Source organism: Oreochromis aureus, linkage group 20 (genome assembly GCF_013358895.1).
Source record: "Oreochromis aureus strain Israel breed Guangdong linkage group 20, ZZ_aureus, whole genome shotgun sequence".
NCBI classification, from domain to species: Eukaryota; Metazoa; Chordata; class Actinopteri; order Cichliformes; family Cichlidae; genus Oreochromis; species Oreochromis aureus.
Window position 1 is genome coordinate 34,448,419 of NC_052961.1, and position 27,609 is coordinate 34,476,027.

The following is a 27,609-nucleotide window of genomic DNA, read 5'->3' on the forward strand; positions in this document are numbered from 1 at the left end:
TCTTTCTATAGACACTGACGACCTAAGTGAAGACACGGTTAAAAATAATACATTTACAGCCAGAAACAAAAGCCTGTTTCTGCAGCTAAATTATTTTCCTCCTTAAACTGAATGATGTTTTGATTGTTCTGTTTTTATAACTCAGCAGCTGGTGACATCACCACGTTGATGGGAAGGTGTGCAGACGCAGGCGGCTATACAGCCAACTTCTGCCTGGTCTGACCTGAAACCTCTTCAGGTCCCAGCTTTGCATACTAATGACTTATTCAGGGTTGTTGTAGCGAAATTGTGTTTATTTATTTGGCAGCACTAATTAGCAGATACCTTGGAAGGGTTTCACAGAGGTGTTGAATCTATCACACCAAACGTCTCTGAAACAGTTAGTCTGAACCTTCATTTAGTCCGGACTGTTTGCAGGCCTGACAGCAGGTCGGTGTAACTAATAAACTGACGCTGCTCGTAGGACAGGAACATAGTGACGTGTTCTGGTGTGTGCGTCCGTCAGGAGCTGGAAATGCTGAAGGAAGTGTCAGAAGCTTCTGAGTCCGTGAGCGAGGAGGTGAAGCAGCTTCAAACACAGCCTCGCTACTGGAGCCGAGCAGAGAAGCACACGTTACGTAAGTCAGTTTAATACTCATATTTAGAGTTTCTTACATATTGTTTATTATTTGTTTCCTCTTTTTTCTCCACTAGCTGATCAACTGGAGAAGGTTATTGGGCGAATTGGAGGCTTTCTGTCTCAGCTTAGTTCATAACGTCATTCAGAGGGATGCACTCATCAGATTCAGCGAGGATGCTCTGGTGGTGTTAAGATGGAGACAGCACAGCTTGGACGTGTTTCACAGAGGTGTGAGGGACAGACGTGTGTGGTCACTGCAGTCAGACACCCTGTTTAATCTGAGCATGACTGACATGTTGTGTGAAACAAAGTGTTGGTGGGTCGAGAGTTTTTACATCGTTTTTTGGAGAAATCATTGATGTCATTAAACATGTTGCTATGCTTCTTTGTTTCATGATGATTACTGAAACGGACCATTTTACACTCAGTGGTCACATCACATCTCACTGCAGTTGTGCTGGGAAATACTCCAGAGCAGAGTGGGAAGAAAGTATGTTCCCTACAGTTGGGGTGAAGGAAGCACCAGGCGTCGCAAAGACCAAAATCACTCATGTACTGTCTAATTATTAGGATTCAACTTCATCATTACACATGTATAAGTACAGGGTAACAAAGTACAGTATAAATACAGTGTAACCGGTGGACTGCTGAGTGTGCAGAGTTCCCGCTGTATTGAGCCTGTTCACGTCTTCATTAGTCCAAAGTTGAGGTCACCACAGAGAGCGAGGGCACAGTCTAGGTGCTCAGAGAGTAACAAACATGGAGGAATGAGGGGTCATCAGGGTCATATTTACTGCTTTTTAAATCTACTCTCCTGATCTGTAACTAAGTACTGTGAAGTTCATATTTATTGTTCTATATTTTGTTAAACAGTCGACTACATGTTAAGAAAACAGAAATGAAAACATTGTTTATCACGCCACAGTTATTAACAGTAGTTCAAAGGTCTTTTTACATGAACGTGAGCTCAACTTGTCCTTGTTTTATATCTCATGTATATATGGCTTCAAGCTCATGTACAGTGGTGTGATTCAAATATTCAGCCTTCAGACCAGCAGCCACTCTATCTCACACAGTTCTACTCAGCCTGGGTGACAGAGAGCAGCTATCTCATCCACCCTGTTTACAAGAGGAGCCTTTCCAAAGACACTGGCTGAAACGAAAGCAGAGGGGAGCTAAACCAGTCTGTCCAGCTCGTACACCCAGTATGAGACTGGAACACATTCGAATAAATAAAAATCTAAAATCAGGAGCAGAGAAATGTTACTCTGGTCAAAGAGATTTAAAAACAGCTGAACTCTTCACTTTTGGTGAAATGTTGAAACTGGGTTCTAATCACAGTTTTTAGGTTTCATAGATCATAATGGGAACAAAAGGATAAAAAATCCCTTGTGAACCCAACAGAGCACCTCAGTAAAGGACGTATAATTCTTGTCATTGCTGCAGGCAGGCTGGCACACTGAGTCGTGTTGATTCGTGTACAGCCATATTGAAAGACATTTGAGAAAGATGAGATACTCCAGTTAAAGGGCTCAAAGTTCTTGTATTATGAATGACACGAGTGTTGGAAAGTGACAGAGAGGCATGCAGTGGGAGTTGTTTAACAATCCTACAGGAGGAGCAGCCAGACCTGATCCTGTCTCCAGCCTCGAGCTTTTCTGCAGCCAGTATAGCACAGACTCCAGCAGCAGGAAGAAGAATGGCAGAGCACACGCTTAATGCAGAGGACATGGCTCTAAATAAACTGGGCGACATAGGTAAGCATCAAGCCCGTCTCGTCCTCTCTGCCCTCGGGGGCCACGGTGCTCGTAGCTGAAATGCCTAAAGTTTGTGTCGGCACATCATGAAGCTGTTACTGAAGGAAGCAGCAGAGTTGTATATGGAGTTATAGCTCGTGTGAGGAAAAACTTTTTATCCTGTCTTGGGGCAAACTGACCAAACTTCTGAAGCAAAAGTAAAGCTGTGGCTCTCTCCCCACCGATCATTTAGACATGGGGCTTTTTCATAGAACCAGGTGTAGCTTCGTTCTAGCAGGACTTTAGTCTCACCCACATGATGCTCTACATTTGTTTCTGAGGAGCCAAAAGAAAGGTGGATCAAAAAGGCTAAAACAGCTCATTTTTGACATTCGATGAACACAAAGGCCCAACGTGAGATAAATAAGGATCATGTTGAACTGTGATTCAATAATAAAATTAAGGTATTTGACGTGAGCTTAAGAAGTCTCTTTTAATCCCATCCTACTGATAAATTTAACAAAGACTGGGGCCGTGTGTCGTCTTAATGTCTTTGGCTTTTGTTATTCCTGATTTATTTATATGGTGAAGCTAGCGACGGGCAGTCTGAAAGTAACTATGTGTTCTCTTAATGCTCTGATCCACGTCAGGCGTGTGCAGGCTATGCTATAACAAAGATGACCTGTACAGTGATGAAAACTGAGAACGTCCAGGTGAACAGAACCAACCTTTTGGGATTTACCTGGATGTTTGAGCATGCAGCAGTAATCCCTGACATCACATCAGCCTCGAAGAACAATCAGAATGACAAAGTCACAAAAAACAAAAAGATTAATGATTCAGTTCAGTGTCACTTCATCATTATGCTGTTAAAGTCCATGATAACGGGGAGAGAAAATAGGAACGACCCCTCTCCAGCGTCTGTTCCACTAATCAGCTGTACAGAGAGCTGAATGATGGCTTTGGGGCTGAGACAGGGCTGCACCCCGGTGTGACGTCTCGCACCCTTGTGCTACACAGCTGGACTAAATGTCTCAGCTGGTTGAAACTTTCTCCCAGTATTTCTGAGATACAAGGTGGCTGTCACCTGGATTTATCAGCTCAGACACAGGACCAGTTCAACTCGTTCTCCACACATGCATGTTTTCAGGGACAGGTAACTAAACGTGTGTGGAAAAAGCATGGACACGTGTGCAGAGACGTCACACTGTTAAAGAGAGGAGAAACATTGTGAAAGTTATTTGACTTTGCATTTGTGTTCCTGCTCTCATAACTAACCCGTCCTCTCACAGGCCCGGCCTAGAAAAGCACTCCGACCTATTGACATGAATCACTACGAGACTAAGAAGAGTGCGGCTCAGAGCATGTTGGACGTGGCCTTGCTCATGGCCAACTCGTCTCAGCTGAAGACCGTCCTTTATGTGGGTCCGCAGTATCGTTTCTATGTCCCCCTCATCGTGCTGCTGTTCCTGTCCATCACGTTACAGGTCATAGTGGGGCTGCTGCTCGTCTTCATTGGCAAGTGACATCATTGACTTTGAATGAAAATGGCTTAAAGAACAGCTGTGCTTCTCTCTGTCTTATTCCAGTTTGAGTGAAAAATGCTTTCAAAGTATTTTTAGAATAGAAAAGAATAAACCTTTATTATCCCACGGATGAGAAATGTGGGTGTTACAGTTCTTATAGCAATATAAAATATAAAAGGAAGACACAAAGTGTTCCTATATACATAAGCAAGTGAAGTTCGTATATACAGGTAACGATGCACAGAGCCATGTATGAAATGTGCAGAGAACAAACAAGCTGGTGAGTAAGATGACCAGAGGATGTTGAGCTGCATTATAGAGTCTGACAGCCCCTCTCCAGGCTGAGACTGAGGTTAAAGATGTGGTAACCTCACAGAGTCGATCTGCACAGTCCCTCAACAGTCTGGAGCTGATTCCATCCGGACCCGTGGCCTTCCTGGTTTTCATCATCCTCAGCTGACTTCACACCTGGTCAGCTGTGACGGAGAGGCTGCAGTGTGAGGTATGAGTGGGTGGTTCCTGATGACTCGCATGGGGGGAGGAGGCAGTGGAGTCGTTGAGGGAGAAAGGACGCAGGTGAGGTGCATCTGTTGTCCCTCGTGCTATGGGGAGCGGCGCTGCAGAGAGGTGAAGAGCTCTGGTGGATGGGGGAGGAAAGGGCTACGGAATCAAACCTGTTAAAGAACTGGTTCAATCTGTTAGCCCAAACCTGGACTCCAGGCTCCAGGTATGTATGAGGGAACCAGATGGACCACGTTATGGTCTGAGCGACCCAGTGGGGGGAGGGGTGATGATGTATTTGCATACAGCAAGTCCAGTCTTTTTTTTCCCCTGATAAAACAGTCCACATACTGGGTGAAAATATTGAAGAGTTGAGGACAAGGAAACATGATTGAAATCTCCAGAGATGAAAAGGAAGGCTTGGGGGTGTGATGGCTGCAGCTGGGACACTACTGTGTGGATTGTCTCGCATGCTGCTGCATGCAAAAGAGTCATCGGTTTAAAAAAAATAAGCCCTTCTAATTTTAAGTTGACACTAAAAGTGAATTGTATAAAGATGACCCAAGTAAAAAGGATGCAAAGGTTTTAGGGCAGTGGTGTCCAACTCCAGGCCTCGAGGGTCAGGGTCCTGCAGGTTTTAGATGTGTCCTTGATCCAACACAGCTGAATCAAATGGCTAAATGACCTCCTCAACATGTCTTGAAGTTCTCCAGAGGCCTGGTAACGAACTAATCATGTGATTCAGGTGTTTTGACCCAGGGTGAGATCTACAACCTGCAGGACACCGGCCCTCGAGGCCTGGAGTTGCCCAAGCAACGACCAATCTTTATAAATAAAACAAATATATGAATTCATTAAAAAAAATAGAAGTTTCACATAATAAATGATCTCAATACAGTTTGCACACTTTGCAGATCCAAGCTTGTGCACTTAACTGTAACTCCCAGCAGTCACATGTATGACATGCCTGTTAGTGAGCTGCTGGTCTTAGCGTTGAGCATACAGGCTAAAGCATGTTAAGATGGACCACATGCCAGTATTTGCTCCTAATAAACAAAAATGAAGAGATGCGTCGTAGAACAGGACGCCGCCCCCTTGTGACCGTGGTCCAATGAGCCGTCCTTCGTGGGCGCTTGTATGTAGACCCAAACTAAAGTGTGCGTAGATGCTGCAGTCTTAATGTTCTTGGACATTTTTTACTGTGCCCGACAGTTTGGAAAATAAACATTTAGCTGAGCTAGATATCTGTGTCTTACCTACATTTGCCCCATGGATTTCTATTAGCTCATAGTTAACCTGAAAGACCACATACACCAGTTTGTGTATTAAAAGTTAACTCGTCAGAAAAAACAATCATTAATATTATATCCATAAAGTAGTATAAAACATGCATCTGTATCTGTTCATCTAATCCATAAATAACCTGATAACTCTGGTGGTCATCAGTGTAGCTAACTGCATCACTGTTTTGTGTGTCAGCAGTGAAGTACGATCTCAACGATGTGAGGAAACACGCCAAACTGAACAGAATGAATAATGTAGCAACAGTCTTTGTCTTCTTCACGGTTCTCATCAACATCTTCATCACAGCGCTGGGATTTCAGGGCCATACTATCAGGTACTCCTTTTACAGAACACAGATTCTTTGTTTCACGGTGTCTCTTACTTTTGTAAACTTGATGTTTTTTCTTCCCAGCTCACCAGCCTCACCTGTTCCATCAGTACCAGAGCGTCCCCTCTGCCCATTGACCTGAACAGGACTGGTGGCATTTAGACCAGACTTTGGACCAAAGCACTGAAAGCTGCTGTGGCACAGAAGCCTTACCTCTGTGTGGGCTCCATGTTCAAATTCAGACTTGTTTGGAGAAAAAAAAAAAAGTTTTTTGAATGAACATAATGAAATGTTTTGTGACTGAGACTTCAGCGAGCTGTGGACCATCGAGTAGACCTCATCCTCGACAATTACAGGCCAGTCCTATCTTAAGATTACAGCTACACACTGACAACCAAATAACTTTGTGGGAATTAACACTGCCTCATCTTCCTTTGGGTAGAGATGCCAATTCCTGAAATGCACATACTGGACATGGATACTCCAACATATTAAAAGCTTCTGTCGTATAAATATAACATGCTTTGTTTCTTTGGCAGTGTAAACTGCTGGTTCTTATTGTTTTAAATACACTTCATACTCTCCCATGTTAAAATATGTCTATGTAAAAAGGAGTATCAGTATTAGAAAGTAACTTTACTGCATGGTGTAAAACTGGGTTTCTGTGGATACTTTCTAGTTTGGTAGCAACTGTACAACAGGAAACTATATATGTTTTTTTTGTTAAATAAAGTAGCAGTTTGGATTTTATTAGCTATCACTACAACCAATAGCTGCCCACTTGGCCTCACTTCCACTGACTCCAGAAGTCACCTGACCTCTGAAACAGTTTGTAACGTTTTAACAGAAAAATTAAACTGAAGCAGCCCGTTGAGAAGTAAAGACCATCCTAGAAGTTTATGCTGCAGTTCTGGTAAAAGAAATTCTAGACTTTTACTAACTTGTTAATCAGCACAGAATAACATGTATCTCAACTGATAATGAAGGCTCAACCCTCTCATCCAGATTTTTTCCACTTCTGTCTCCAGGAAAACCCAGCACACCAAAATGTGGAGCCACGGTGACTCTGTCCATCTTTTATTTAGCTCTAACCTGCTTAGGGCCTGTTTGTGTGGGTTTCTTATGGGAAGCTTGGTCCTCCCACAGCTCAAAGCTATGAATCTGTAACAGGTTTTATGCTGTATTTGATTCCACTTGCAATTTTAACCGCAATGTATTTATTATTTATGCATCTGTAGAAGTTTACTGACTCAATGGCGCCCTCTTTCAGAGGCAGTGGATAAAAGGCTGAGACGAGCCTGAGGTGGCTTGTAGAGCAGAACGCTGTATATCAGAGGTGGGGAACTCCAGGCCTCGAGGGCCGGTGTCCTGCAGGTTTTAGATGTGTCCTTGATCCAACACAGCTGATTTAAAAATAAATGACCTCCTCAACATGTCCTGAAGTTCTCCAGAGGCCTGGGAATGAACTAATGATGTGATTCAGGTGTGTTGACCAAGGGTGAGATCTAAAACCTGCAGGACATCGGCCCTCGAGACATTGAGTGGGAGACCCCTGGACTAATACCATGGGTGTTGGTGAGCTTTTTACTCTCCAGTGGTCTGTACCATACAGCAGACCATAGTTTTCATGGGTACAACTAAGTAAAAATAGTCCACAAGGCCCCAGCAGAAGGCTGTGGGCTGGGACACCTATCACAGCAGCCGTACCCTAATTCAATTAATCAGGTGGAGGAAAGATTAAAAGAAATGACCCTACTCTCTCTCTTTCTTTTTTTAAATAAAGATCAAAAACTATTAATAGAGGCCAAAATGGTTCGTAATGGTCTGCAAACATGCTTTTTATGCTATACAGCCGGCTGTTTTACACGCGGCCTCGAGCAGCACTTAGAGGTCCTACAGTTTTTTGGCATTTCTTCATTTGGCTTCATTTTCAGATCCAGAAGGGCCCAAGCAGGGTGTGCTGGCACACAGTACTTTAAACCACATCATGGTCAGTGTGTCAGCGGAGCGTCCCATCTGCTGAGACATTCCAGTAACAGTCCAGCTCACTGACCATAACACAGAATCCATGTTACTGTCATTCTTAGCCTGCTGCTGTTTCTAGCCAGAAGAACATGGAAACATTAGATCACTAAGAAGTGGTCTATGAAGATAGCAACAAAAATGATGTCAGATATTCAGACATACGGTTTCTCGTAAAATGTCTTCATTACATTTTCTGATTTTTTTATTTTTACAAAAAATACCTTTAATAATTTGTCTCGTTACATTTCTTGTCAGTTACATTTTATTAAGAGTTTAATTCTTTCTGCTTTACAGTTGCTAAGAAACTGTATTATTATTATTATTATTATTACACACTGTTACACTGACGCACACTGTTTAGGAGTGATACTTTACAGAACAGCAGGAAGACAGCATTTTAGATTTAAAGTAACATTTTAAATCCTATGTAGCAGGTTTGGATAAACTGGACAGAGGCAGGTGTAAACTTGTTACACAGCGCTGTAATCAACTTGTCTACTTACACTGTAGACACAACGACTCAGTGTGAGTCCAGTGTTTTGAATCTTCTTCGGTTTTCTTTCTCTGGTGCTACATGACATGATTAAGTACATCTCATTACACACAAAACTCGGGTAAATAGAAAATAATAAAACGGACATTGATTAGAAGTGTAATTCAACAATTATATATAAGAAATTTATTTTTTTAAGAGACTAACGATCAGTTAGTGGGAGTAGTTTCTGACATTCCTACTGAAGATGGGCATCCTAATTAGATAAGGGTTATGGTATGCTGCAGCCCCCCGTGACCCTGAATTAGATAAGAAAAAGGATACATGGATGGCTTTAATGTTAGAGGAGCTAAAACAGATGTTTCAGACAGAAGATGAGCTGGGGAGCTGCACCAAAGGCCAGTAACAGATAAATAAGTATTATTTTCAACTGTGAATCGTGTAAAATGACTCTAGCAGAGGAATAATAACTGCAACTGGAAATGATCTGCAAGGTCAGTGCAGATATTACCTGACAGTCCCACTTTTTTTCTGTATTAACAATAACATAATCGACAGTATTACAGTTGTAAAAAATCAAAACTGGCTGGTCACTAGAAGCTTTGGCTTTAAAGTTGGACAGCAGAATGTGAAGCTACTGTAGCAGAGTCCAAGTAAAAAGTGGTGAAGCACAAAAATAGAGTCTCGATGTGACATCGATGGAACAATCCTTCCATCCAAAGGAAAATGATTCCCGAATGAACAACTTCCACTGTTCATCACACGATGTAGGCGTAGGCATAGTAGCACACAGCTGATAACACAGCTAAAGGCAGCAGCACCAGAATCATCTTCCACAGGCTTCCTGTGGACTTGTCTCCAGTGGGCTCCCCTGATCGTACAGATGTGTGATTGGTGGAGCTGTAGGTGACCTGCACGGCAGCCCTGAGGCACAAAGGAGAAGAGGTGGGTTAGACCCGGCTATAAACTCACGAGCTCAAACATGTGACTGCTTCATACTGCAGGATTCACTCTGTGTCAGCGTCTGGTCTCTCAACTCCATGTTGCTCAGTGCTTCGCTTCACCCTGTATGCAGGAACCACACAGTTCAATAGTTAATGTTCCAGCCAGCACTGGGTTTGTTTCACTGCACTACATTTATGATGCATTTTAGGGAAAGTACCGCTGGCTTTACCCTCAACGTGTCATCACCATTATGACTCTGAGCTGACAAGAACAGTGGATTTTATTAGCACACATAACAGATTTGCACTGGTAGTTAGCTGCATGCACGTTTTGGTTTAAGGAGGGCTGGGTATTAAAATGTTATCAAGTTCAATTAAACAAAATATCCTCAAACAAAGGTCAAGAACATGGTAAAGTCCCTCATGTGGAACACATGGCAGTAAGTACCCTCGCAGCTGCATCAGCGTCAGCAAACTAAAATAATGAAACGCTGCAGTTTGAGTTTCACATGTAAACCATCTCTCTGCTTCCCCGTCACTTCCTGGAGTTTTCCCATTTTCACATGTAAATGATTTGATTGGCTGAATAGCGTGTGTGTAGTGAGACACACACAACAAGAGACAAAGGAAAAAGCTGCACAGATTAATATAACGTTAGTGTAAATACTAGAAAATCCAGCCTATCATCTTACAGTGTAAATCACAACACTGTACTAAGAAATGTGACTCTGCAGAGTTCTTACCTGCAGGTTAAGACTGACTGACATCTGGGTAAACAACAACAATCTGCCCTTTCAGGTTTACTTCCATGGTAGTGTAGACCATAACACAGATGAGGTGTGATAAGAACAGTGCAGTTTGGGAGAATTTCATAGAGGAAATAAAAGCACAGTGTTGTATGTGGGCGGTGCAAAATAATCAGCTTTAAACTATCCAACTGGAGTGGTGCATAAAGGCGTGCACGCTAGCCTGCAGGGCTAGCAAAGCAGCACTGCTAATGTTCCTCACACTGCTAGTGCTGCCCCATTACTTGGTAAGGCAAGGCAAGTTTATTTATATAGCACAATTCAACAACAAAGTGATTCAAAGTGCTTTACAGAGACATTAAAAACAAAAACAAATAAAAAGCATGATTTCAAATTGATTAAAACAAGCAAACAAACAAACAAACAAAGAAACAAAACAGTATATAAAATCAAAAATCAGAACAGTAGATAAAATCAGTAGTTAAAATGTAAGTTTTGAAATTTAAACTTAAGTGTGGAGTGGATGCTTTATTCAAATGCAGCTGAGAATAGGTGAGTCTTCAACCTGGATTTAAATAAACTGAGTGTTTCAGCTGATCTGAGGCTTTCTGGGAGTTTGTTCCAGATATAAGGAGCATAAAAGCTGAATGCAGCTTCTCCGTGTCTGGTTCTGACTCTGGGAACTGATAACAGACCGGATCCAGATGACCTGAGGGATCTGGAAGGTTCATACTGGGTCAGGAGGTCACTGATGTATTTTGGTCCTAAACCATTCAGAGCTTTATAGACCAGCATCAGAACTTTACAGTCTATCCTCTGACGGACAGGCAGCCAGTGTAAAGACCTCAGAGCTGGACTGATGTGGTCCACTTTTTTGGTCTTAGTGAGGACTCGAGCAGCAGAGTTCTGAATGAGCTGTAGTTGTCTGACTGATTTTTTAGGTAGACCTGTAAAGATGTTGTTACAGTAATCAAGCCTACTAAAGATGAATGCATGGACTAGTTTTTCCAGGTCCTGTTGAGACATCAGATCTTTTATCCTTGAAATATTCTTGAGGTGATAGTAAGCTGATTTTGTTAATGTCTTAATGTGTTTTTCTAAGTTTAGGTCTGCATCCATCACTACACCCAAATTTCTCGCCTGGTTTGTGGTTTTTAGGTGTATAGATTGAAGTTCTCTGGTGACCTGTAATCGTTTTTCTTTTGCACCAAAGACTATTACCTCAGTTTTATTTTTGTTTAGCTGGAGAAAATTGTGGCACAACCAGTCATTAATTTCCTCAATGCATTTACCAAGAGCCTGTACAGGGCCTCGGTCTCCTGGTGACATTGTGATATATATTTGTGTGTCATCTGCGTAGCTATGATAGTTTATTTTGTTGTTCTTTATAATCTGTGCCAGTGGGAGCATGTAAATGTTAAACAGAAGGGGTCCCAAGATGGAACCTTGGGGAACTCCACATGTGATACTTGTCTGCTCAGATGTGAAGTTACCTATTGATACAAAGTAATACTACACTAACCAATATTATTTAACCGTACACTGTCAGTTAAGTAAACCATATTTAACTTCTTTTTACAGTTAACACTGAATGGAACGATGTTTGCTAACTGGGTATTAGTTGTTTGTAAACCAGTCTGGTGGTTGTTGGCAGGTTACAACTGCTGTTTGTAAATGGTTAGTAAAGAGGGTGGTACATCGAGAACCACCGGGACCAGTCAAGGTGAATGTTGTTTACCCATGAATGCCACAAACCCACACTATCGTTTTATGAGATTCATGTTTAGTTTAATCTGCTCCACTATAGTTTCATGTCCACATTTGTGCATGCACATGCATGCACCATGTTTGAAATGCACGTGTCAGCGGAGCGGCTTCATCGATCCATGATTGTCTCAGAGCACGAGAGGATCTTAAATTAGAGCCTCATCCAGATGCTCTAACCCAGGGGTGTCCAACTCCAGGCCCGGAGGGCCGGTGTCCTGCAGGTTTTAGATCTCACCCTGGGTCAGCACACCTGATTAGTTCATTACCAGGCCTCTGGAGAACTTCAGGACATGTTGAGGAGGTCATTTAGCCATTTAAATCAGCAGTGATGGATCAAGGACACATCTAAAACCTGCAGGACACCGGCCCTCGAGGCCTGGTGCTGGACACCGTGGCTCTAACCTCTCCTCAGCTGTGCGTTTGCTGCTGAAATAGTGTCGCTAGTGTTGTTTGTGGGGAAATGAAGACAGGCCTCCATGAGATCATTAAAGAGTCAAATTATAATCAAGGTAAACGTACTTTGCAGGTGATAATCTAAATAAACCCTCAACACCTCAGCCTCGCAGATCTCGACAAAACAACAGGTTGCTGCTCTTTTTCTGCTAACAGGTTAATCAGGATGTCGTGTTGCATCAGTGTCTTTAATGTGCCTTGTGATGTTCTGTGTGGGTTATAGCAGTACTCACGTGTTGGCAGAGCGCTTACGTGTAGCCTGTCGAAATGAAAGCAGGAGTAATTGTAAGATTATTGTAATTTTCCAGAGTAGAGGAGTTGGCACAAAAACAAAGGGGTAGGCAGACAATCAGGACTCACTGCACTGTGGTATGTGATGTAGGTAACTTCTTCCTCTGTAAAAAAAAACAATACGAAACACAAATCATGCAACTATTACCTCAAAGTTACACCTCCAAATCTGATCAGAGGACAGAAACAGGAGGAGCAGAGTGAGCCTGAGAGCGAGCTGCTGGGGCTGACCTCTTCATACAGACTAGTTATCATCACTGCTGCTGTTTCCATAACACTGACTGATTCAAACTTCAAATTCACAACTATGAAGGGAAGAGAGTCGGACTTCAGCACCAAATACCACAGTCTCCTGACTTTACTCAATCACCGTTTGTGTGTTTAAGATTGGAGCCAAATGAGCCCGATCCTTAGTATTCTTCACTCTGACTGAAACACTGACGGCTTCTGCCTCAGGCTGCTTCCTACCTTCCTCTCTGTAGTAGGTCTTATCAGAGAACGTCTTCACTGAAGCCTGCTCCATCGCCTTTCCAAGCTTGCTCTCATACAGATGCCGAGTGGAGCCTGTGTTCACACAAAAACACTTCTTCAGTATGTGAACAAAGTACAGACGCTTATTTAAATAGATGCTCGAATGAATGAATTAAAAGCAGTTTTTTGGTTGACGTGACCTTTTGTAATGAATGATTTTAATGTCACGTGGATCCATTTTTATGATGCAGTGTATCAGTTTCCACATATTGTCCACATATACCAAGCCAGACCTAACGTAGCGGTAGCCTCGCGTTATAAACTTCCAGTATGAAGGAAGTTTCCCGCAACATTTTTCCTCATGTCTCAGATGCAGAACAGCGCTCACGTGGATAATCTGCGTGTGTGGAAAACACTTCACGGAGCAAAGCTGCGATCCCTGTGTGTGTACTTACCCACGATGGGTCCATGTTTGATGCCATACTGAGAGAGCAAGTTGCCGAGCTCCTCATCGCTTTTCTCACTCAGAGACATCTGCAGACAGACAGACTCAGACATGCGCCACCCTGCGCACCACCCTGCGCTCCAGCAGGGAAACAAACAGGCTACATTTCAAAGCCAAACTTTATCAGTCAACGTTTAAGACAGTCTTACATGTTGTAAAGCGTTTACTTCTTTGAGTCCCGTTAAAATGAGTTTCCTCGCAGAAACCGGACAGTTCCGAGAACTGACCTGGCGGCTTTTTGAGTCTCTCTCGAGAGTAAATCCACGCTGCCACAAAACAAATGAAAGCAGCGCATGAACAAAGCTGACGATAAAGTGGGCTAAATGTCACTCACCTTTGGAATAAGACGACGGCTGTGCTGCGTGAACTGAGACGAAGGAAAGTTGGGCACAGCAGTAAAGCTCACATGTGGGCGTAACTTCTCCAGAATTTGGAGACGTTAGGTTGGCACACCCACAGATCACTGCTGATCCTGCTAATCTGGCCTTGTTCTGTAACACGGTTACAAGTGCTTTGGTTTTAAACGAGTAATCAGCGCTCAGAGCGGATCCAACAGGGCCTTTGTCATCGGCAATCTGTGTAACATGATAGACATTCTCCATCCTTCCAGCCCGGGTCCTCTACCAGAGGCCTTGAGGGTCCTGCGCAGAATCTTGGCTGTTCCTGGGACTGCGCTCTTCAGAGACTGGGAGGGCTCCGATTACCACTGGGACCTTCACCCTCCACATCTTCTTGAGCTCTTCTCTGAGCCCTTCTAAGCAATTTCATGTCATAAACTTTTGTCTTCTCTCTCATAGCTTGTGTTTTTTGTTGTTGTGAACTGGTGCTCTATTAATAAAACTGAAACAATGAAACAACCTTTCATTCTTTTCGTGTAAGTTTGTTCAGTGTATGACACGCATTTAGTGTCTATTTCACTCGTCTGTAAATTAATATCGGCTCCCTTGCATTAAGCTGGAGGGAAATAAAGACAACAGATGCTGAAAAATGGCCACTAAATGAAGTAAAGACATTGTGTGAATACATTTTTATTAGTGCTCTGTGTAAGACTTGATAAATATAACGCAGTACTGCAAGTCTCCTCTGCTGGAATGCATAAAAACGTGATTTTGTCTGGTACAACGGTAAAATGATCATCAAAGACTCTTTGATGTCTTAATCCAAACAAGAAAAACTTTAATGTTCATTACATTTTGATAAGAGACCAATTCTCTGCTGAGACAGAATCCTTTTCCACATTACATTTATGTCAAGTTTTCATGTAATCATGCAGAGTTGAATCACTCATCGCTCTGTGTCATCTCTCTAAGGCACTCCTTCAGGTTATCCACCCTTTCAGGTGGAGCCTTCTGTATGGTCTGCTCCAGCAGCCTCTGTGCTTGATCCAGTCCTCCCACCTTAGGGGCGTTCTGGCGGAAGAGGTAGCCGCAGAGCTGATTGTCATGGCAGTCCGGGGAAAGCAGGCCACACAGAAAGCGCAGGAACATGTCAAAGTGACCCAGTGGGTGGTTAAAGGTTCGCACCAACGCACACTGGATCAGGCCTGCGATGGATTTGGTTTGTTCTTTGGATGCAAAGATCTTGGGCATGTGCAAGATCCCAGAGTCCAGGACGTTCTTCTCCTCTGTGCGAAACATTGTGAAGACATACAAAGCAGCCATGAACTCCTGCAAGAAGGAAGATAGAGCTTCTTAAAACTTGATCTCTACAACATACAAGTTTTTCACATTTTTGTGTATGTCACATAAAACAAACAAATGATTACAGCGGCTCCTCGTTTATCGCAGGAGTTACGTTCTAAGAGTAACCCGCGATAGGTGAAATCCGCAAAGTAGCCAAATATATTTTTTACAATTATTATAGATGTTTGAAGGCTGTAACACTCCTCACTACACACTTTATACACTCAGACAGGCATGAACATTTTCACACTTTTCTCTCTTGTTTAAACACTCACAGTTCAAACCTTGGTAGGAAAATAAGTCCAGTATTATAGAATGAAACCAAACACAGCCGCAGGAGCCTTTCAGGGTGCAAAACGTCTCGTCGACAGTGTTTGTTGGAGCGAACTTACAAACATACAGTACAGCACTTCAGAGTCACACTGCTAGCGATCAAAGATTTATATACATTTGACAAACTGAAGGCATTCTGTACTGTACAGGAGACACGGCATGAGATCGATTAACAATGGCCTACAGCCAATCAGGACGCAGAACACAATGCGATGTAAAAAACAAACAAACAAAAAAACCATGCAAAATTGCACAAAAAAAATCTGTGAAACAGCGAGGCAGCGAAAGCTGAACCGTGTTATAGCGAGGGACCGCTGTACTCAAAGTGGACCTGCTGCTTTTCCTTATGTTCTGTGTCCTGTTCCAAAGGCTCGACCAGTATATGTGCAACTAATCCCTGGACGTCAAAAGCTATTCTTGGATTTGCATGATGTCAGTGAAAGTGGACATCCTTGATATGGTTCTCTCAGTACAAAGCTCACATACTGTTCAAACCTTCTGTCTGTGAAGGACAGCCAATCAGAAAAGTTGGAATGTTTCATTTATGAAAGGATTCACTGTCCGGTCCTTGTTATTCCGAACTCCAGATCACACAAAACTGCTCCACTAAAGGCCAGAAATAAAATATGGACATGTTCCATTTCATTTCACACTCTTTCATCCCTTTTTAAAAAATCACATACAAATACTGTTTCTGTGGTTGGTGGTTTGATCCCTGGCTGCTCCAGGCTGCATCCCAAATGCCTTGGGAAAGATGCTAACCCCCAAGTTCAGATCTAATGCTCTGCTAACCACTCCCTGCTAATATGATACAAATAGAAATGTTGGGATCTACACACGGATGCTAGGGTAGCTGAAACAGACCCCTACATGTGAAGCATATGTTTGATATATACTAGAAGAAGGTGTGTTAGTGTGTAAGATGCAATGCAGCTTGAGTTGTACTAGCTTCACTACCTTTATGGCAGAGTCTAAGGCTACGTTCACACTGCAGGTCTTAAGGCTCAATTCCCATTTTTTGATCAAATCCAACTGTTTTTATCTGGTTGTTCACACTACAAATAAAGTGTGACAGCAAACGCGCTCTAGTGTGAACGGTTCACGGCCCTCAAAGCGGCCCGCATGCACAAAAGAAGACGTCACACACAACATGCTCTGTTTACGGAAGTAAAAATGGCGGCTACAGAGCTAGTAGGTGTTGTTGTAGCAGTCTATCAATTTCTGCACAGTTGTAACTAACAGAATTTTGACAAATTAATTAGAGAAAGAAGGACACTGAGAAAACAGAGAGCCCGTGCTTTAACAATGGCCGCCATGCTGATAATTGGCGTCTGTCTTGTGTCAGTGACGTAAAAGATGGATTCAATGCGACATGACCGTTCAAACAGCAGTTGTTTTCTAAAACATCAGATATGTATCAGATTCAGTACCACATACGAAAGTGACCCAGGTCGGATTTGTGCTGTCACAGTGTGACTGTGATACCATGATGGGATATGGGTCACATAGGGTCAGAAAGTCAGATTTGATGCACTTTCCCCTGCAGTGTGAACGTAGCCTTAGACAGTAAAGCTTACGGGAAGGTTGATGTCAGAGCAACAGGGACCTGTGAAGAGAGCTTATGTCAGGTCTGTTTGAAAAGAATAAGCATGAACATGTTTACCTGGAAGGTGAAGTGGATAAAGGAGTACACTGTCCTCCCATCGGCAGCTGGGGCGGGGAGCGCAGTGCACATGCCGCACAACACGGCCACCTCGTTCAACGTCAGGCCGTACTCCCTCACATCGTCTTCATAGAACACGCTGGTATCCTTCTCCAGCATTTTCAGGGCCATCCTTCCCAACTGTACCACCAGGTTCTTATCATCAGTGGACCATTTCTGAGTGCAAAGAGCACAAGAAGATAAAAACGAAGCACTGACACCGAACATAACTTTGCAGTTCCAGGGCAAATGTCTGTTCATTGGTCTTAATGGAAATAAACTGGAATTTGACTGTGTTTGATTTATTGCTCCTTTAAAGCTGGACTTTTTTGTTTCAACAGCTCTTCTTTTCACAGCAGCTGCGATGTCATCCACTCTGCTGCTTTAGGACAGCAGCGTACACCCCACAGTCATACATTAACACTCAGTGACCGACAGTATAGACAGTATATGAGCCCAGCACAGTTTCAAATGCCAGTCTGCATCCATGTGCTGCACAGAAACAAGCCCAGCATCAAAGTCATACTAAGGCTGTAACTTGGCCAGTTTAAAAACAAAGACAGTATATAAAAGATAGATGCATCCACTGTGACATCACTTCAGAAACTCGTGTAATACACGCTGTGGACAAAGTTGCTCTTTTTCTCCTAAAGCTAGCAAACTAGAGAGGCATTAGTCTGCAGCAGGACTGGAAGCTGTTTGGAAATGAAACACAGACACGTTACCAGCTCATTTTCTCTCTTGTCATAGTAAAACTGCAGCCTGCGATTCATCTGGACCATCAAAATGTTGACGTAGAACGGCGTCAGTCTGGGAGGATCCTTCCCGTAGCCCCGGTAACGGTAGCAACGCTCGAACACCGTGGCCACCATCCAGCAGACAAACGGGTGGCGAGCGGCCATGACAAGTGTGGGGAGGCGCTTAAAATGACACAAGATCTTTGCTCCCAGATCCGTATTGCTCTGCCAGCGATTCTTCAGGTAGGACTCTTTCATGTCATCGCTGCGGGCAAAGGGGGCAAACAGATTAACACACAGCACTGAAACTACATCACATGCACATAGCACGTCAGAAAGAATCAGCTGACATACTTGAAGCCCTGTATTTCTGTGACCGCATCGATGAACTTGGAAGGTATCTGTGAGACAGCCCCCCGTCTGCCCAGGATCCAGAGGCGGGCGCCGCGGAGCACAGTACCTCTGATGATGTTTACAACCAGGACGTCAGGATGTGCCGGAGTGTCGTTGTCATTTATGACCGAAGCATTCTGGAGACAGAAAAAGTAAACAGATTTGAGTCAGCCACTTATATTAGCAGCCAGGTTTATTCCTACTGGCTAAAGCTGCTCAGTTACACAAACAAGATCGTCACAAGTACTTTACTCCATCTTCATTTAACCTCCTAGGACCTGACCTCCACATATGTGGACATCACATTTTTTAGACTTTAGAGCTTTTATTGTCATTGTGCGGTTTCTTGCACATTGAATTTTGGGTTGTCCAGACCACAATACTGAATGTTGCTCTACAAGGGCCTGATATCCACTTATGAGGACGTTATGCTGGCACTGTTCTATCCAAATTTAAAACGAATGTCCTCATATGTGGATCTGATTTTTCTCAGGTAAGAAAAATCAGGTAAGAAAAAACCCCCACATAATTCTTAGTTTTTACATTCATCAGGTCTCAATGACAGAGCTCAGGTCTTGGGAGGTTAATATAGCTGTGTCATGTCAGGATATCATTGCAAAAACAACGCCATGCGCTCCTAGCGCACACAATGACAAGACTCAAGCATTGTCTTCTTTGGGGAACATTAAAGATGTTTTAGAACCAGAACAGCCCTGCTGTGAATGATGCTGGTGACATTGTGGGAACGAGATTACTGAATATTTATGCAGTCTCATAACCAGATGAAGAGGTGTTACATTCACACTACATATCAAAGATGGTTTGATGAGTGTGCAGCTTGGGGCGATCGTGGCTCAAGAGTTGGGAGTTCGCCTTGTAATCGGAAGGTTGCCAGTTCGAGCCCCGGCTTGGACAGTCTCGGTTGTTGTGTCCTTGGGCAAGACACTTCACCTGTTGCCTACTGGTGGTGGTAGTCCTTAGGGACTAGAAAGCACTTTACAAATACAGGCCATTTACCATTTGGTGTGTGGTTGGAAGGAGGCGCTGTTCTGTTTAGTTAGTTAGTCTGAGGCAGCCTCACAGAATAAAAAGGGTTTTTCACTCAAATCTTTAAATATCCAAGTGTGTTTGTTTCCTTTATGTCACTTGAGCCAATGATGTTAATAACTCAGATATCAAAGTATGTGAATGGATGGGTTTACCTCCCAGTCCAAAGGACTCTGGTAACGATCAAATGAGTCCATTATGATGAGAAATTTACATTCGTCCTCTTCCAGGAAAGGCTTTACGTCTTTGCAGTCAGAATGAAAGTATTCAATGATTTCCATGATGGACATCGTCTGAGAAGGAGGGAGGTGTTTGTTTCGCAGGACCCACAAAGATCTGAATGAAAGTTTGATGACAAACTGGATATCCTGGATAGAAAGAACAACAGAAAACCTTTTTGTTATGAGCATAACACAGGAACAGTAGCATTGCTCGTCTCTGCTGCAGCTGGAAAACCAAATATTGGCGACTCAAACCAGCTACGCTGTGTGCTACTGCAGTGCTCAGGCTTTACACAGTATATAAGATGATAAAAAGGGACATGTAGACAAAATATTGTGTTATTATAAATATCAAACACATCTATAACTCACACTGGCTTTCATTTATGGAATGAGCTAATTACAGCCCCAAACCCAGCATTCAGGTGGATGAATGGATGGGTGACATACAAAAAGATCATTCCCCTTACAGCTGTTATCAGAGTGAAACGGACCGAGTGAAGCTGCTCCATCTGGGATTTCTGTGTTCTTTCAAAGTAACTGCTAATGTTCTTCATGTATCAAGTGCTCGAGACTGGAAAATGGTTCAAACAGTGAGCTCCTGCTGGCCCTCAGAAATCTGGGGAGTGACGGTATAACCATGTGTTTATCCACAGCAGGGGTCCCACCCGAACGCTTTTTCTTATCAGGACTGGCCTGAGGCGCTCACTGGGTCAGGATACGCAGAATGTAAAGCATAAAGGCTCAGAGCAAAACATTAAAGCAAAAATGCTCCTTCACAGAACTCAGACTTCCCCACTCAGTAGCCCAGACTGACCCTGCTGTGGGTTTACTGAAGCTGTGATTTGTAAACATCTCACCTTATTGGCCCGCTGTTCGGCCCAATCCAGGCAGAATTTTCCCACACACACACTCATGCCAATTCCCGGAAGCCCTGTGGTCACCACCGTCCTCACCGGAGCGCCGTCATCTTTCTTTAGCCGGATCAGATTGTTCAGTCCAATAAAGGTGTCAAGGCTGGGGACCGGGACAGGGGACGGAGGTGGTCGTAAATCGTGGGTGGGATAAATTCCTCCACAACCAGAGGTGGAAATCTCCGGCTCCACAAAGACCTTGTCTAGAAAGTTCTGCTTCCCAGCTTGAATGACTCCCTCACGGATGACTTGATGTTTTCTGAATAAAGCCTGCTGCAATCGGAAACGCATCAACGCTGTGTCGGAGAAAGATATGGAGGAAAGAAAGAAACATTCAGTCCTTCAGGTACATGTTGTCTAAATTCTGAGAGCTAAAATGAGATTATTGCCATCATTCAACAACACATCGCCTACAGGGGACGTACGAGGTTAAATCCAGTACGTCACACAATCTATCTACAAGTCAAGAAGCTTGCAGACAGAGCAGGGGTCTCCAACTCCAGGCCTCGAGGGCCGGCGTCCTGCAGGATTTAGATCTCACCTGGGTCAACACACCTGAGTCACATGATTAGTTCATTACCAGGCCTCTGGAGAACTTCAGGACATGTTGAGGAGGTCATTTAGCCATTTGAATCAGCTGTGATGGATCAAGGACACATCTAAAACCTGCAGGACACTGGCCCTTGAGGCCTGGGCTTGGACACCTCTGGGACAGAGGTCGGAGAATAGATGTTCGAGTGTCGGCAGACAGCAGGAGCATCATTGTTGCACATCGAGCTACAGCGACTTTCTTATTTGTGATGATTGGAGCAGCAGATGCCTTGTAATGGCCGAGGCATGAAAATATAAAATGTCGTTTCATTTTATACCCTTACATGAGTAACCCTGTTAGTATATGAATTGTTGAGCCATGGCCAAAAACATTTATATTGTCACTCTGACTAAAACAGTCTCATCTCTGACACAGCGATCGTCTTTTTGAAGTAATCCCATTGAGGCTTCCCAGAGCTGTTCCCTGAGATATTGGATGTCATTTGCCGTGAGGCATAAAACGCTCCGAGCACTTTGCCCCTTCTTGAAAACAGAGACATGAACATACTCTGCTGATGGTGCTGAAACCTCCTGAAAGCCCATCCACTGTCCGCTCACCTCTCTTACACTTGTTTGACAGCTCCTCTGCTTCTGGCTTCTTGTTGATATTTTCCAGACTCGTTATTGTGTGAGTCAGAGCTCGATCTTGTCCTGCAGAGCACAGTTTGCATCCAAAATAAAAGCAATAAGAATGTGTGACACAAGTGTCCATCACAGCATTGTACTATAAAACAACGACTGTTTCGGCTGTGAAATAAACTTTTACACCAAAATCCCTCCACAGCTGTAAAAGACTGGTTGGCAGCTGTTGCTCCTAAGAGTGGCCCAGCCAGTGATTAGGTTCAGGGGGGATCACTGTTCCACACGGAGACATGCAGGTTTGGATTTTTCCCCCATAAACACCTTAATTTACAAACTGCTGCTTTAGTTTACTTGTGTTGTCTGTGTTTGACATTTCAACTTGTTTGATGACTTGAAACATTTAAATGTGACAAACACACCAGAAAAAAGGAAATCAGGAAGGAGGCAAAGACTTTTCACATCACTGTAGGTGCCACAGCTGTGCTTCCTTACCGAGGACCTCCAACAGCCGGTCTACAAAGTCCAGGATGTCTCCATCGTGCATCTGGTTCAGCTTCAGGTCAGGCTCCCACTGATAAAACCACGACTTGAATTTCAGCATTTCTTCCCAGGACAGCTGGCTCAGAGTGTTCTGAATATTCTACAAATAAAGAGCACCTTATGAAAACACAACTTGACACGCTTGTCTTGCTGAATGCTCACATACTCAAACCCATGAACATGATTTATCAATAAAACTTGTAACAAAACAGCAAAATTTTGTTCTGAAATGTGTCCATCGACTGCCAAATGGACTATCGGGATTTGTTTCATGTGTGCGCCCACTGCAGGAGCCTGCTCTGCAGGACTAAACTCTCAGGCGTGTTTTGGGCAGAAAGATGAAGTAACAGCAGAACAAGTGGAAAAGTCTAAAATGGACTAATTGGGTGTTTCAGGGTTTTCTGGCCCCGCAGTCCTCTGACTAATCCAGAGAAGCTTCATTTGTAGCGTTCTCTGTCTCTGTGTCAAAGCCAGCGTGTATGGGACAACTGTCACACACACCTGCAGCTGTGACCAATCACAGCCAAGATGTAATATGTCTTTATAACCTGAGGAAACTTGACGGCTGCTGTTTGTCATTTGGCACTGATCTTCATCACACTGGAAATGCAGACAAACGGACGTCTGAAGGAAAAGCTTCCTGACAGCAACAAGTTCCAAATACTTTGGATAGAAAATGGTGATTATACTGTGTTATTAAATGAAAATGCCTTTAGCGTGGACACCAAGCGATAGCTTCAGTAAAAACAGACAGGCTTTGTACCAACCCTAAAGATATGAGGCAGGTCCTGTTCTGGGTGTAGCCTGCCGGGCTGGCTGTTCTCGTCAGGCATTGGATCATCTGGTTCAATGGGCTCAGGCGGTTCTGGAGAATTAGTTATTAAATACTCATCTTCTTCCTCATCCTCTTCGTCTTCATAAAAGTCTTCCAGATCAACAGAGCTGGGAGGCAACCGGAAGCACAGGGCTAGAGTCAGAGGCTGCTGCAAACACTGTCCACAGACACACAGGACGCGTCCTACCTGACCCAACGCCTGATTTTTGTAAACACTGGTGGACAAAGTGTGGTGGATTTCTATAAATATAACTCTTTACTTCTTCTAATAATAACGACTCTCTGTAGTAATGTCATTTGTATAATGTTTGTCAACAACATTTGTTTTTTTAAGTATAATGTATTTGAAAAACAGAAGACAAACCAGCCCAGGTCCCTCGTCTGACGCATGTTAAACTGAAACAGTACATGTGAAAGAGTGTGTGTGCGTGTGTGTGTGCGTGTCACCTGGTGTCAATGACCACAGCTCCGGGCGGTTTGGTCTGCTGCGTGGTCATGGTGTACAGGGTTTCTGGAGACTCGGAGCGATCCTTGATCTGTATCCTGGCCAGTATGAAGAACAACAAGCTGTAACAGGCTGTATCATATCATCCACACCTGCCATCCTCTGTGACTCTAACAGGATATTCAAATGTACCAGATGAGCTGCTGTAAAATGACTGCCCTGGTTTCAAAAGCAGAAAAAGAATTATTGTCATTTCTGTGTTGTTGAGCATTGAAGCCCAAATCCAGAATCTTGTATATAAATTGATGTCATGTTTTCATTAGCAGGTGGCAGCGCCCCCTGCATAGAAACGGGCGGAGGTCCAATCCGCGACATTTTTTAAAAACTCTGTACTTCGTTAGCCTGTGTTTAAACATGTGTGATGACAGTGAAGTTGAAGCCTAATCCTAACAGCAATGTAACTCTCCTGGATCAGTACAGCCGTGCTTAGCTGCACTGTCTTGTGCATCGTGCTGTCTGTGCAAACTTTCCTGCAGCTCAGACAGTGGACAGGCTTCATTTTTAATATGGGCAGTTAACTGTAACTCAGGGTGGCAGGCTAACTGTCCCAAAAAACACACAGCAAAGAGCAGAAGTCTACAGACTGAAACTTCAAATCAGATAAAACACTCAGGACCAAGTACCCTGTCCCTGTGGGAGCTCTCGGTTCAGGCAGTTTTGCTACCACGTCTGCGGCTTCCTGCTTCTCTTCCACGTTGTCCTCCATGTCGTCACTCTCGCTCTTCATTGAACCGTAGCTGGATGGTGGCCTTTTCCACTTCTCTTTCTCCTCGTCCTCCTCATCCATCTCATCCTCTTTCAGGAAAATGCTGGGTGAAGGAAAAGAAAGTTTTAGTGTGCCCCTGACTGTTTCTTAAACGTCATTCTTCTAACAGACATTCACTCATATATAGTTTTGGTTGTCTGGCTGTGACAGAGGGCTCTAAAGGTAAACGGTTGGCCCAGCTGGACATTTGTGAAAGCTGGGAAGGCTTAAATATCCACTAATCAAAACCCTCACGTGTCAGGACCATCAGCTGACACACAGTGGCCCCCAAACATGCTGTACTACAATCCCAAGGACCCCCGGCATAAACAAAGTAATATAGTGTGTGTGGTGAAGTGCAGGAGGAAGGCCAACAACCTTTGACTAAGGCCCAACACACAACAGCTACCTCTTCAGTCCATTACACCGGAGTCTATCACGCCTACAGGCCAGTGGTCACTCTTTCAGGTATGAGGACGTGCACACCTGGACAGGGAGGAACGCTCATGTAAAGGTCTGAATCCAAGCGGTGCCTAAGGTACATCTGTCACCATCTTACAATGCTGTGATTGCAGCCATTCCCCAACTCTCTGTGAATGGGACTCATGGCCATGGATCAGTGGTGATGATAGGTTGATGATAACAGCTCGTTGTTAGTCAGTGGTGGACGTTTTGGTCATTATGCAACTGTTTACAGGGTTGGAGAAACCTGCAGCCAGCTGAGGCTGAAGAAATCACTGAGATGACGGACGAAACATTTCTCCCACTGAAAATTCTGCATCAAGGTGTCTTGATGCATGCTCAGTCATCCAGGTAAGTAAATCCCAAATCCCTTTTGGGATTTACATCAAGACAAACAGAATCAACTATGTGGGACACTCGCTTTCAATTCAGCTCTTTGTGTGTTATATCTTTGCTGTACTCTGTGGGTGGCTGATGGACCAACAAGTGGGAGAAGCCCACAGACCGCTCCCTAATGACGGGGTCATCCCCATCGAGCAGCTTGCAGTGGGGATTTTGGAGTGCTCCACAGGAGCACGTTCGTGTTGGTTGAAGAGTGTCCATGGGCCAATACACACACAGACGCAGTCACTATATCACAGCTGAACCATAATTCCACCTTAAGAAAAAGAGAAGTGTAGTGTTCAGAGACTCTGCCAGGTGACAGATGTATGGAAACTACAGTGTCCATACAATAATCTACAAACGGTGCATCTTACTTCACACCAGAGTGCTCTTTGTCTTCTTAGCCACATGTTTTATGCAGGTCATATAAACCAGGACAACCAGTGAAATCACAAAAGGTGGAATTATCAAGGCCAAAGAACACACAGGGTCAGTCCTCACCATGAAGGTTAGAGGCAAGCCCTACATCACTCTGCACCTCATGCTGGTCTTAGAGGACACGGAGCAGGACTTGACAGAACCGTGCACACAGACCAGATGACTGGTTTGACTTATCACTGGTTCAGGACACAAACTTTTAATGAGACTGTGTGAGCAGTAGCTTCATTACCACACAGACAGCTTGGGATGTTCTGAGTTCTCCTTCCATCGTGCAGGTCCGCACTTATACACAGGTTCATGTGGTGGAACAGTGAGTTCCTCTGGATATATCCTGCACCCAAGCCCAGAGTCTCAGGCCTCAGGACAACACCAGGCCCCGGCAACTTCTATCAGGACAATTAACACAATCATTTTCCTTCAGCCTCCTGTCTTTTTTCTGAATTGCCACATTGCTTTCAGAAAGAAGCGCCTGCACTTACACGTTATTGTTTCGTTACTACATTATTCGCTCCCTCGTCAGCGCTGACGCTTTGTGAGCCACTTTATGTTTTCCTCCTCTGTGTTTCAGATTTCTGTGACCGAAGCTAAACTCGCTCCATCACATCCCAACTGGCTCCAACTTAAACAAATGCATTCCTAAACCACTTGGATGGATTAATACAGGTGATCAACAGAAGCAGACTGTATGAGAGCAGAGGGATATTTAGAGTAGGTTTAACAGCATTTTCAAATTCTAAATGTATGTGTAGCTTATGGCATTGAATGGAAAACGTGGTGCACATAAACATGATATCACTACTTTGTTAGTACGGTGCTGCCCAGCATACAGTTGTGTTCCTTTGCAAAGGACGGCCCAGTGCATCCAGGTGCAACAAAGGGAGCAATGAACATGTTTCTGGAGCACTCACAGCTCTATGGCTGCCACGCACATACTGGATCCATGACACAGGGACACATGCAGGAAAAAGAAGTCTGACTGGAAATTCATAGGCTCAGTTTCAGCAAAGATGGCGGTTGGCCCACACCTGCCTCCCAAAGGTTAACAGCTGAAACGTGAAACATCAGCCAGTCACATTGACGTGAAGTTTACTTCGTCACTGTAAGCGCGGATCTCACTTGCTTTCTTGAACTCTTGCCCCCCTGTGTCCACACAGCTGGATCACAGCATTTGGTGCGTCTACACTGGGCTCTTTCTTTTCATTCGTCTCTGCTATGACAGGGAAAAGGTCAGGCAGGAAGAGGTGACTGACTCGCTGCATACCTGATAGTAATAAATGCGTATTAACACTTGAGTCGGAGCTAAGTGGTCTGTAGCGCACAGGGGGAGTAAACTACGAGGTCCCGTCGGAAACACTGCTTCTCTCCTGAAGTCACACACAAGCTGGGAAGATATTTGCAAATGACAACACCCACCTTTCAACTTCAGTGTCCGGGTCCATGTTTCCGGTTGGAGCAGACTGGCACGGCACGGCACGGAGCTTAGGCGGCTAAATGTTGCAGCACAGTTACTTTAACACGAAAACAAGCCGACCGGCCAGCCGCGCTCATTACGCTAATGCTACCACTTCTAACTTTCGTTTTCGACTCGTTTCCTTCCGCGAGCAAAGTGCAACGCAAACATTAAGACTTCCGGGATAGCTTTTCGAAATAAAACCATGATCGTCGTTAGATATGAGTATATTTTAGAAAGCTACGTGTGTGTGAAAACAGACACCACGGGCAGTGCTCGGGGCTTTTCCTGCAATGTGTCCGGAACACCACAGCTGTAGACTGTGATGAATCCTGCCTTAGTTATGCTGCAATAGA

The 27,609-nt window shown here is 44.0% G+C and overlaps 4 protein-coding genes across 9 annotated transcripts in view; 2 read left to right on the forward strand and 2 right to left on the reverse strand.

Annotated features, from left to right (window-relative positions):
* haus7 (HAUS augmin-like complex, subunit 7) overlaps positions 1-1,003 on the forward strand; it is a 9,226-nt gene extending 8,223 nt beyond the window's left edge. Inside the window, exons 8-9 of the mRNA XM_031744828.2 lie at positions 506-617; positions 694-1,003. Coding sequence (XP_031600688.2) covers positions 506-617; positions 694-755 — 174 coding nt within the window. The 3' untranslated portion in view covers positions 756-1,003. The remainder of the gene's footprint in view (positions 1-505; positions 618-693) is intronic.
* A 125-nt stretch (positions 1,004-1,128) lies between these two features.
* si:dkey-93l1.9 (uncharacterized protein LOC562339 homolog) lies at positions 1,129-6,739 on the forward strand. 3 transcript variants are annotated; one of them, XM_039604584.1, is made up of 4 exons: positions 1,129-2,376; positions 3,648-3,873; positions 5,865-6,000; positions 6,079-6,739. In XM_039604584.1, exons 2-4 carry the CDS (start codon positions 3,681-3,683, stop codon positions 6,134-6,136), a joined length of 387 nt encoding a protein of 128 aa, XP_039460518.1. In that variant the 5' UTR covers positions 1,129-2,376; positions 3,648-3,680; the 3' UTR covers positions 6,137-6,739. The 3 variants fall into 3 exon arrangements, 1 of the variants encoding a protein (XP_039460518.1); XR_005609622.1 differs by lacking the exons at positions 1,129-2,376; positions 3,648-3,873; positions 6,079-6,739 and adding an exon at positions 3,897-4,608; XR_005609623.1 differs by lacking the exons at positions 1,129-2,376; positions 3,648-3,873; positions 6,079-6,739 and adding an exon at positions 3,897-4,608 and having other exon boundaries at positions 5,862-5,986.
* Positions 6,740-8,178: 1,439 nt separating this feature from the next.
* emd (emerin (Emery-Dreifuss muscular dystrophy)) lies at positions 8,179-14,416 on the reverse strand. 4 transcript variants are annotated; one of them, XM_039604937.1, is made up of 7 exons: positions 14,024-14,410; positions 13,640-13,762; positions 13,182-13,277; positions 12,783-12,817; positions 12,656-12,681; positions 9,524-9,577; positions 8,179-9,436 (listed from the first exon to the last, which is right to left on the reverse strand). In XM_039604937.1, exons 1-7 carry the CDS (start codon positions 14,289-14,291, stop codon positions 9,271-9,273), a joined length of 768 nt encoding a protein of 255 aa, XP_039460871.1. In that variant the 5' UTR covers positions 14,292-14,410; the 3' UTR covers positions 8,179-9,270. The 4 variants fall into 4 exon arrangements, with proteins under 4 accessions (XP_039460871.1, XP_039460873.1, XP_039460874.1 ...); XM_039604939.1 differs by having other exon boundaries at positions 13,640-13,718; positions 14,024-14,162; XM_039604940.1 differs by having other exon boundaries at positions 13,640-13,718; positions 13,839-14,142.
* A 285-nt stretch (positions 14,417-14,701) lies between these two features.
* On the reverse strand, positions 14,702-27,554 carry nlrc3l (NLR family, CARD domain containing 3-like). Its single transcript, XM_031747935.2, has 12 exons — positions 27,217-27,554; positions 24,395-24,580; positions 23,714-23,809; positions 23,199-23,373; positions 22,384-22,531; positions 21,868-21,960; positions 20,665-21,014; positions 19,739-19,951; positions 18,498-18,673; positions 18,132-18,408; positions 17,368-17,583; positions 14,702-15,356 (listed from the first exon to the last, which is right to left on the reverse strand). The coding sequence occupies exons 1-12, from the start codon at positions 27,240-27,242 to the stop codon at positions 14,970-14,972; spliced, it is 2,343 nt and encodes a 780-aa protein (XP_031603795.1). The 5' UTR covers positions 27,243-27,554; the 3' UTR covers positions 14,702-14,969.
* Between the last annotated feature and the right edge of the window lie 55 nt (positions 27,555-27,609).